This window comes from Choristoneura fumiferana, chromosome 5, assembly GCF_025370935.1.
Source record: "Choristoneura fumiferana chromosome 5, NRCan_CFum_1, whole genome shotgun sequence".
Lineage (NCBI taxonomy): Eukaryota > Metazoa > Arthropoda > Insecta > Lepidoptera > Tortricidae > Choristoneura > Choristoneura fumiferana.
Window position 1 is genome coordinate 20,606,515 of NC_133476.1, and position 11,822 is coordinate 20,618,336.

Consider the following 11,822-nt stretch of genomic DNA (forward strand, 5'->3'; position numbering starts at 1 on the left):
TGCTAAAAATTGTGGAATAGTAACCTTACGATGCTATGCATAAGAATGATTATCCCTCTTGACTTTAATTGGTAATTAGTGACTTTTGCTTGTCACCAGACGATATGAACAGGGTATTTATAGAGACGTGATCAACCCTAGACAACTCAGTAAATGATGTCATCGTCCTATCTTCAAACTCGCCAGATCATAAAATTCCTATACATAATATATTATGAAACGCTGCCATTTCTTGATAATGCCTAAGAGTTGACCAGGTATATCATAGTATAACTAGTAAATAAAAGATACGGCAGATCTCTCCATTTTACCTTGCCGGAGGTCTTACTGGCGTCTCGAGCTAAAATCGTCCACCCATACTCGTAGGTATATTCATTTTCCTGGTTCAGTAACGAAGCGTCACTCGGGTCAAAGGTTTCGTCTATTTTTACCCGACTGCCCGAAGGAGGGTTATGTTTTTCGAGCGTATGTATGTATGTATGTATGTGGGTATGTATGTCCATTTCTTTGGTCCTCGCTGCAGCCTGAACGGCTGGACGGATTGTAACATATGGAGGTATCATTGGATTCGTCATAACTGTTGCAGTGACATAGGGTACATAATATTTCAATATGGCGTCTGCGAAAAAAAATATGGTGAAGGAATAAAAAAAATATTTTTCTATTGTAACAATATGGGAATCAAATGAAAGCTAATAATTAGCCCATTCTAAATATATATGGGTTATAATACTTTTAATCTACTTTTTTCACAGAAATATCAAAAAAGTATAAAATAAAAAACATTAAATTTAAATAATCAAAAAACCCGACTGCCTAAACTAAAAGGAAGAAAATAAGTCCAGTGGTCTAGAACTCTGTCAAGAAGCTCATTTAAGGTTCAACAGTCGGGACCCATTCAAATCGTAACCAGCTCAAAAAATCTTGTCCCGACTGTTGAACCTTAAATGAGCTTCTTGACAGAGTTCTAGACCACTGGACTTATTTTCTTCCTTTTAGTTTTTTTTGGAAATTTTATTAAAAATCCTAAATCTCGGCGAGTGGTGTCGATGACATAGAATAAAAATATCAGAGGCGGAACTTATTATTACGACTATTAGGCTGTTTACTTTTAAACTGTGGAGGTTCAGATATAGTAATAATTATGTAGTTAACCTTCCGAATATATAATAAGTATGCAAAGGGTTGGTATAGCATGCACATAAAGCAACATATAAAATAGCACATAAAAATATTTTTTTAGGTAAAAATGGATTATCGCAGAGATTGTGCTTGAATAAGAATTATATTTCACTTCTATGAAAATAGAAACGTAAATAATATTTATGCGCATTAAACAGGAGAGGTGAAAGAGCAGCGAATTTAGTTTTCTAAAGAAATACTAGGTATACTATTTATTATTGTTTCTTGGTATTAGTTCTGTAAAAAAATACAAATACAATGAACTGAAGTAACTAGCATTTTTTTTTGTAATCGGTAATACGACAATAATTGACTAGAAAGACAGCTCAAAGTTGAGTCCGAACCACACCTCTATTGTTCGTAGATTATATTCAAACTGCCATTAGGTACCCAATCTAGGCTGAGTCAGATAGCAGCTGATAAGTTTAACAATCTGACACAGTCCACCAAGGTGATAAAGACAAGTGCGATGTGTTTCAAACGGGTACAAGCTTTAATTTTATTTACTCGTAAATAGTGTACTTTGAAAAATAGTTTTGTATTTTTATTTATCAGAAGAAACTGAAAAAAGGTATGTCATAAGTAAAAATTGGTAGTAATATAAAAAAATAAATAAGGAAAGTAATCTTTGACGGAAGTTCCTTATTTTCTCATGCAATCAAATTACTCCTTATTATGTTATATGGTAAAGTGAAGAAGCCAAGTAAAGTGTATTAAATATTTTTATTTATATGATGTCATCATCATATGCCTTCTGCAGATGTTGCCTTCATAGGCAAGGAAGGAAGAGATTTTTATTTATATGGGGATGTTACATTGACTTGCCAGTGAAAATAGCCTTTTGATGTTTTAAGCTCTATAACTGACTCTGAATCTTAGAATATATAAATAGTAATGATATCATAATCGGTTTAATTCGCTCAGGGTGGTCTGGGACTGTCTAGGAACACAATTTTTTTTATTCGACTGGATGGCAAACGAGCAAGTGGGTCTCCTGATGGTAAGAGATCACCACCGCCCATAAACATCTGCAACACCAGGGGTATTGCAGATGCGTTGCCAACCTAGAGCCCTAAGATGGGATACCTCAAGTGCCAGTAATTTCACCGGCTGTCTTACTCTCCACGCCGAAACACAACAGTGCAAGCACTGCTGCTTCACGACAGGATTAGCGAGCAAGATGGTGGTAGCAATCCGGGCGGACCTTGCACAAGGTTCTACCACCTGCTTGCTTGACTACATTTGATTTTTGCCTAAAGCTTAAAGTTTAGTGACTACTGCATAATGGGTCGAACACTCAAATCTACTAAAACACAAATTGACTAGTGCATATTTTTCCTACATAGCATAGTGATATGAACCCAGATTGTTCGGACATCCAGGTAGAACAATTATTTTCCATCTCTTAATGTTTACCAAGTTTATTATTGGTATGTTTTTCTATTCTCTTAATTATTTAGGAGTAATATTTTATTGAAGCTTATTATCACAATCGCATTTTCTTCCAATTTTAATCGACACGGAAACAAAGGCCGGTTTAGGTTGTGTTAAGTTTGCATCAGCCCGAAGGAAGCTCACAATAATAGGAGCTCCGCGTGAGCGGAGCTCCGTCGACATTGTTTCTGTGTCGAGTGAGATTAGGAAAATGTCTCTAGAGGTTAAGTATATTCATTTTTGACCTCGCCTGTACATTCAAAAACAAAAGACAACAGTAGGCAGAATGCTAAGGGCAAAATGTGTTCTAGGTTTTTTCGGTAAGTACTTACTAGTCAATTTGTGTTTTAGTAGAATTGAGTGTTCGACCCATTATGCAGTAGTCACTTTAAGCTCTAGGCAAAATCAAATGTAGTCAAATTGTGTTCTAGACAGTCCCAGACCAACCCCTTGCAGCCATTTAAAGTCTAAAATATATCTATCAACCATTTACTTTTTATGGTAAAAATTAGATACCCGAATTTTAGGTTTTTCTTAATCATGAGTATGTACATGAGTATTTTTTTTTAATACTTTATACAGTAAGGAAAGCCAAGACACTTTTGCTTAAATGAATGGTGCTCGTTATTTTAATTTCTTATAATAAACCCAAAATGTCCTCACACATTTAAAGTCATAAAAGGCCCGTGCAAATTGTTTATAATTCTAGTTTTACACTCATGGCAACAACGCTTAGCAAATTTCTGTCAATGTTACGGTTGGGAAGAGTACCTAATCTTAACTGTAGAGTAGAATAGATAACATAAATACAGCTAAAAGCGAATTATCCACTCGATGCTGTAATTGCTGATAAGTAATGGCCCAGTCCGGGCGTTATGACGATAATGATTATTATCCATTATATAGAATGTTAACTTAAAAAAAATAAAATAAAAAAATATCTTTATTGCCACATCTTAACTTATTCACACAATTTTAGAAAGTTCCAAAACTACATAAGACAAAAATAAAACCACATAAACATACAGATTAAAACAAAAAATTACAAATTAAAACAAAACAATAACTGGCTTATGTAGGCAATGGGTGCCAGTCTCAGCTTTTGCTAGATTAGTGGTATATACGCAGCGCTGATTTTCAGACTGGCCCCTTTTAATATTTAAACTTAAATACGTAGGTCGGCCATGTTAAATAAGTACTATTTAATTTTACTTAATTTAAAACTGAAGATAATGAACAAGCTACTCGTTTATGTGTTCTTCCATTTTCAAGTAGATAATTTAAAGTTAAATATCTCAAGTTCACTGTCATAATTATTTATATTATGAGTCACCACCATTAGAGACAATACTCTTTAAAAATCTCCATTCCCACTCATTCATTTTAGCTCTCTCATTTTGAGAGGAGGCCTGTGCTCAGTAGTGGGACGTATATAGGCTGAGATGATGATGAATTGATGATCTTTAAAACTAACATGAACGATATCATTTTCAGATGTTTTTACAGACACATAATTCTGCGGCACCAAAAGGCCAATCACAGAAACGACCAAGACGCAAATTAGAATCGAAATCACTACCTAACAGTATACATACTTGCATCTCACTAGTCTTTTTGACATGTTTAACAGTATTCTTTTTACAATGTTCGGGCTTGGAAGGCCCGTTTAGACCACATAGGCCATATGGTCCCATGCATCATTCGCATTGGCAACTGCCATTTACTCTTCTACCTCTAAATCAGACTTCAAATGTTTCTACAATATATGAGAATACTACAAGTTCCTACACACCTAAAACAGTCTCAGAGGAATCTACTACAGAAGTACCGTTGCCAGTAAGTTTGCTGCCATTCATATCAATTAAATCAGCGGTTCTCAAAGTTTTTTCGTGACGGTACCCTATTTCAAAACTACATATTTGTCGGAGCCCTAAAATAAACAAAAATCAACTAATTGTATGGGAGGTTGTACTTTGCCACCTTAAGTTACTTATTTTAACGATTCCCAATCTTTTTGCGGAACCCCCACAGAACCTTCACGGAGCACACTTTGAGAATGGCTGAACTAAATAGGCATACAAATATTTCAAGGAAACGATTTATGTATGATTAAATATAGCATAACTTAGTATTGGGCTGGACTTCGGATAGAACGAAAGACAATTGCATGATTGTGGTTTGCGCTTTACTTTATTCAAGGGACCTATACCTACGTGTTGAAGTGGTAAGTACATGTAGGTCTGCGTAGAAATGTATTACGTTTTTCATTTGTTATACTTAGACACCGGATTATATTATGCAACATAAAAAGCATTACAATCAAGAAAGACTAATTTTTTAATACTTCATTTTAAAAACTAAATAACGACACTGACAATTAAACATTTCTATTATTCAAAACGAGATGCTGTTCCAAATTTTCAGTACTAAAACCGTGATTAAAACTGTCCCTTCAATCACTCAAAATATTTCTAAAAGTGGAAAAATAGCATTCCACATTCACTGAGGTAAATAACTGGCCAGCAAATTGAATTGAAGTGCACGTCAGCATAATATTGCTTTTGACTATGAATCATTTAACTGTCCTACCCAGAAATATTGCAAATATAGTAAAAATATGTATCTTCACAAGATTTCAAGTAAAATATGCCATAACCGATGATAACCGACTAAATATGCAATTGCATATAATCCGGTCTCTAGTCATATCTTGGCCTGCTTAATCAACCATCGACTTTTGATTAAATCTTTTCAAAGTAGGAAGAAAACTATGACATAATACTCGATGATGACGAGAATGCTGACGAATATGAAGTCAAATTCGACGAAACGGCGTCGGCAACGGCGGCGGGCGGTGTCACCGAAAAAAGATACGAGAACCAAGTTATAATGATACGCACTACAACAGCTGCGCCAGGCGTTACTGTGGTAGATACACCAGAAAACGCGTCTACTGAAGCGTATATAAAGACAACGATACCAGCGAAAACGGTAAAGTTTTTTATTTTACTTAAACAATGTTTTTTTTATTTGAAACTGACCAGAATTTTTTATGAGACTGTTTTATTGCAGTCAACAATAATGATCGCTTAATATTGGCAATTATCCTCGTATAATTTGGTTTAATTGGTAGATTAACTCGCATGATCCTTTTAGATTATTTTTAAGAAATGAAAAACTTTATGAATTAAAATTATTCTACAGCCAGAAGAAGAGCTGAATCAAATGTTAGAGGGCCTGGACAATTTGTTGAGCAACGAGTCGTCCATCGTGACCGTTGATAATGTGGCTGATGCATTCGATCAGGTGAATACAGACAAATATTTTTAGAAAAAGTTTTGTATGTTGATTTTGTTAATATTTTAATTTTAACAAAATTTTATAACGACTGTTTTAAAGACTGTTAATTTTTTTACTTTATTTGAAATTTCGTTAAATGTATACCAACTATAAAAAAAAACTATAAACGGATGTAGATATATAATAAAAGTCAATCCGACTATAAGGTAGGTAAGAAGTAAGAAGCGACTCGATTGACTGATTGACATGAAGAGTTGTAAATATTTATTAGCAAAGAGCAATACAGGAAACAAAAACTATAATTAAATGAGTTTGCTATTACGATATATATCTAAAGACGTCAACTTTGAAGTGATAAATAGAATTTAAGGCAAGGTATGTAAGACTTAGAATAATGAAGTAAGCGACATCGTAAATTGGAAGTAATGTAGAATCATGCAAATTTTGCAATAATTTGATAATTATAATTTCATTTTTAGCCTTTTACATTTAAAACTTTGCATTTACAACATTATTGAAATGCACTTATTTCAAGTAAAATATAAACACTTAGATACCTACTTTAAAACTAAATTATCACTATTTGTAAATAAACTTAATCTTCTCCTCGAAAAGAATACATTGTGTCTTAAGGCGATAATTACGAACGAGAGTACCAAGTCGAATGAGCTTTAGTTAGTCCGTTATTCTAGTACTGCGACATACAATGGCGAGTAAATTGTATATTTGTAAAAGAAAAACTAATATTTTTTCAAAAATTGCCGATACGCTGACTACGCTCTTGGCAGCGCCAGGATGACCATAACGCAACGACCAGCACGCCATGCAGTATGGATGACAAGAAAATTAGTAAATGACTCATTTACCGACCAGTTTCATGATTACGAGGGTTTTATTTAGAACTAAGGTAGCCTGCATGTTACGACGTTTAAGAGCAAATGAAAAATCATTAATCGACAATAGACGTTGTAATTCCTTATTTACCGCCCTTAAACACTGAACTATTTTTTACTACGAGTTAAACATGTATTTTGTAAGATTTTGGCAATTTAAAACGATTAATAAAGACATTATTTTTTTTTTTATTTCCAGCAGACAATATCAAGAAAAATGTTTACCTTGAATATATACAAAAGTCAATCGGTGTAGATGTGCCCAACCAAGCACAAATTACTAAAATCATAATACCTCCAAAACTACTATATAAGGAAGGTTCATTACGACACAATATTTATTATAACTTGTAACGTATTAAAGATATATCATTTTGACTCGGACAACAAAAATAAAAAAAGCCACCAAAATGAGCCAAAGCTTGACGAAAAGTGTATGTGAAGTTTCCAATCCGCCCTGGGTCCGCGTGGGGACTACGGCCCAAGCCCTAATATTCTGAGAGGTGCCCAGCAGTGGGACGTTATATAAGCTGAGATGATGATGATGATGAATAAAACATGTTTCCAGTTGGATGTCCTTTTGGAAACTGAATACCTAGAGGTTCCGTGTACAATGCTCTACGCCCTGGACGCGTTCGGCGGGCGCGCAGACCTAAACCCAGGCGGTAGCCACGTAGCGGCACAATATAGACTGAGAATAGATAATGATGATGAGTAATACATGTTTCCAGTTAGACGTCCTCTTGGACGCCGAAGAGTTAGAGTTTCCGTGTACAATGCTCCACGCTTTGGACGCGCTGGGCGGGCGCGCAGACCTCAACGGGTCCCAGGCGGTCACCACGGCGCGGCACAATGTCGCCGTGGTGATGGCGGACTCGGCGCCCGCGCACCCCGTGCGGGGGCTGCGGATAGCGGCCAATGATTACGGATTCTCTGATGACAGCTTTGAGATCTTTCACGGTGAGTGCAACTGGGAGTTTTAATTATTATGAACGTTCAAAAGAAATGTAAAAAGCGAACCGTCTATTCTGTAAGTGGGCCACAAAAGGCTAATTCAATTGTCACTTTTTATACCTACTACCAGCGCTTCATCTTTTTCATCCTAACAGGATGAAAGTTCATCTTTGTAGGTCGCTTTCACACTTTATTGTGATGAATTTCTTGCAACAATTAATTAGTTTGAGTTTGTTTATTGCGCTGTACTCATATTTAGTCATTTATCACATAAAAAGATTAAAAAAAGTTATTCTGCACGTGCTATCTCATCTCCTACTAATATTACTAATGCGAAAGTTTGTACTTATGTGCGTGTGTGTATGTTTGCTAATTTTTATAACATACATAGAGCTCCACAGTTCGAATGGATAATTCCTTTTTTTATTTTGGCAATTATTTCAATAAATGTAAAGTTTTCATTTAATTGAAAAAAAATCACCTACTCCACGTTGTTTTTTTTTATTCGACTGGATGGAAAACGATCAAGTGGGTCTCCTGATGGGAAGAGATCACCACCGCCCATAAACACCTGCAACACCAGGGGTATTGCAGATGCGTAAAAGATGATTTACGAGGCTAGAAGTAAACCAGCAAATTATCGATATTATGATACATTTTTGTTGATTTCACATTATTTCACTCAAACATGTTGCAATCATGATATGATCGAGCAATTTTCGACTAAACGCAAGCATTTACCATTTCCAGGAGACGTGGATACGAACATCCTATCCAGCGACAACAGCGAGGCAGTGGTGAACCTGCCGCAGTCGCTGTCGGAGACCAGCCGCCGCATCAGCTTCGTGGTGTTCCGGTCCAACCGCGCGTTCGTGCGACACGACCGCAATGACCAGTACGTCGTCAACAGCAGAGTCATTAGTGTCAATGTGGAGAACTTCACGCAGATGAACGAGGGAGAGGTACAACATAGCTCAAGTTCAAGCTTTAGTACGAAGTTCGTTCGTGTGACCGACCGAAGTTCGTACGTCGTCAACAGCAGAGTGATTTGATTGCGTCAATGTAGAGAACTTCACGCAGATGAACGAGGGAGAGGTAATGTTCAATATATGTCAAATTTAATAGCAAGCTTAGGTACGAAGTTCGTGAGACACGACCGGGACGACACGCAGATAAACGCGGGAGAGGTAAAGAGAATTTTGAAAATTCTTTCAAATCACTTTTTCTGGTCGGATTGACTTGAAATTTGGTTTACATATAATTAAGTAGATTGGACGACAATGCAATACAATCAAATGTACATTCAATAAAAAAGCTTTTATGAAAATCAATATTTAACAAAGATTTATTTGTAAGGTAGCGTTGTTTACTTTTCAGGTAATCGACATTCATTTCAAACCATCGATACACAACCCTGTCCGCAACATGACCCGCGCCTGCGCTTACTGGCACTTCACGGACAACGGGACTGGGTACTGGTCCCAGGAAGGCTGCTCTTTCATCTCGTCAGCGTCAGGCCTCTTGGACACCTGCCGATGCACCCACCTCACACACTTCGCTGAAGTCTTAGTACCAAAAGCCGTCTTCTCAGAAGAAAACGAAAAAGCCCTAAAAATAATATCGTTAGTCGGATGTTTTCTATCTCTTTTTGGATTGATTGTGATTGCTCTAACTGCGATTGTGTTTCGATCGTGGAGAAATGATTTTAATAACAGAATTTGGATCCAATTAACTTTGGCTTTGTTGATCAATGTGACATGCTTCCTTATTATTGTATTTTCGAGGTTTCAAAACTACAACATGTTTTGTTTCTTTGTCGGTGTACTTTTGCACTATTCGGTCTTGGCTTCATTCTGTTGGATGCTAGTAGCTGCTATTATATCGTACAGGAAATTGGTTCTAATATTTGCCAGAGATCCTCCGCGAAAGTTATTGAAGGCATCCGCATTTTCATGGTTTTGTCCTTTAGCAATTGTTACTATCCTTGTAGCTGTGTCTCCTGAGTCTTACGTAAAAAAATTTGAAGATAAAGTACCCAGTGCAGCCTTCTGCTACCCTTCAGGACTAAGTCTTTGGTTGTCTGTCTATACTCCAATTGCTTTGATAGTTCTAACAAATTGGATACTATTTGCACTAATAATCCGGTCAGTGTTTGCGACAAGTAAGATTCAGAAGCATGGCGATTCAAGTGAACTTTTTCGTCGAGCTTCCGTGAGTTGTCTACTAGTCTTTCTATTTGGATTGCCCTGGGTTTTTGGCCTATTCGCGTATAACATTGTTGCTGCATACCTTTTCACATTCACAACGAGCTACCAAGGGTTCGTGCTGTTTATATTTTTTGTAATAGTAAATACTAAAACTCGTGACTTGTGGTTGAATAAGTTGCATATGAAGAAGAAAAAGACTAAGGCGCCGGTCAGTTCTTCACTGTTAACGAACAGAAGCGAACCCGCGAGGGACGAAAGTGAACAACAAGCTTTCATTGAACCAACATCTAGTAGGACCAACATTACGTCGTTAATGAGTAATGCTAGCAGTGGACGAGCTGTAGAATATAACGTCTCAACAGGTTCTGCCGTTATAGAAGACACAAACTCTTTTAAAAGATACGAAAGTGAGGGTTCTTTTGTTACAGCAAAATCTTTTAACAATCTTTATGAAGATGAGAACAACGAAGACCTTGAAAATGACGATGAAAACTCTTTAGATATAGCAATTCGGAAAGTAGTTGAAGAAGAAGATATCAAGTTAAGGAAAAAATCCGAGCTTGATGAAACCCGTTCATCGACAAGTGAAAAATCAGAAGATGATATCAAGGACGTTGAAGTTAAAAACGACGGCAATAAGAGTCCAAGAAATAGTAAAGAAATAAAAAATCATGATAGTTTCCAAAAAAGTACAACCAAGGAATTGAATGAAAATAATTCAGACGATAACTCAAATGTTGAAAATCCTGATGCTGATACATCTGCGTCTCACAGAAAAAGTAATAATAGTGAAGGTGGTCAAAAATATGACGAAAATGACTCGAGTCGCAAACAAGGTAACGGTAATGAAAAAGATTTTCATAGTCCTGAGATAATTATTTACAATATACCCACTCAAAGCGCCTCATTAATAAGTTAACGTTTTCCTAATATCTAACATATGTAACATAAATTTAGTAACTGACAATGTAAATATAAGAACTATTCATGTAAATGATTTACCAATTAAGTATAATGTTGCTAAATTATACAGGGTTATTGGAAATTCGACGTATTCCCGTTAGGAGGTGATAAGGGTGACTATTTGCGATAATTTTAACCCCATATATGCATTATGCAAAAGTGAACCATTTTTGAGTTATCATGTTTTTTAGCTTTTTTCAAAAGAAGTCAAAAATGCAACATCAAAAATGTATTTAAAAAAAGTACCAATTTTTTTTTTCTTTTGATTTATAAAAAAGATTAAACACTGGTTATTTATCAATATAAAAACAACAATTATCGGTCCAAATTTAAAAATGCGAGACAAAAAACTATATTATTTAAATATTTTTTGAGTTTTTTTCCCACTAAAATGCCTTAAAAACAAAAACAAAAAACGTTATGAAACTTGGCTTGCAGATTATTTTAAAAACATAACCGTTTTCTTAGCTCTCCAACAGTGCATAGCAACTAGAACCTTATTTCAAAGAAACTTACCAAATTTTATTTTAAACGTTAAGTAACAAAATTTTTAACATTGTAATGGACATCTCGCATTTATGGTCAATGACATGTGCTCCGTGATTGTCACATATATCGGAATAAAGTACCAGTAAATAGTTTATAATATGGCTCAAATTGTTAATATACATGATGTGGATAAACTTTATAAATAAATAAATAAAAGGCAGCAGGCAGAAATTCGTATTCGAACTAAACTTAAAATCGCTGTTTAAATATCTTGCAAATACGTTTAATGCATACCTAAGTCAATGAAGGAAGCAAACTGGCAGGTTAAGAAAAAAAAAACAACGTTTTCAAAGAGTTCTTTTTAGGGTTCCGTACCCAAAGGAAACGAAACCTTATTACT

At 35.6% G+C, this 11,822-nt stretch overlaps 1 protein-coding gene across 3 annotated transcripts; it reads left to right on the plus strand.

The window, feature by feature from the left end:
* Positions 1-1,640: 1,640 nt before the first annotated feature.
* Positions 1,641-11,175, plus strand: LOC141427851 (adhesion G-protein coupled receptor G6-like). 3 transcript variants are annotated; one of them, XM_074087439.1, is made up of 7 exons: positions 1,641-1,753; positions 4,111-4,452; positions 5,374-5,607; positions 5,821-5,922; positions 7,541-7,769; positions 8,514-8,725; positions 9,141-11,175. In XM_074087439.1, the coding sequence occupies exons 3-7, from the start codon at positions 5,506-5,508 to the stop codon at positions 10,887-10,889; spliced, it is 2,394 nt and encodes a 797-aa protein (XP_073943540.1). In that variant the 5' UTR covers positions 1,641-1,753; positions 4,111-4,452; positions 5,374-5,505; the 3' UTR covers positions 10,890-11,175. The 3 variants fall into 3 exon arrangements, with proteins under 3 accessions (XP_073943540.1, XP_073943539.1, XP_073943541.1); XM_074087438.1 differs by having other exon boundaries at positions 5,377-5,607; XM_074087440.1 differs by having other exon boundaries at positions 5,377-5,607; positions 8,514-8,658; positions 9,141-9,229.
* The last annotated feature ends 647 nt before the right edge of the window (positions 11,176-11,822 follow it).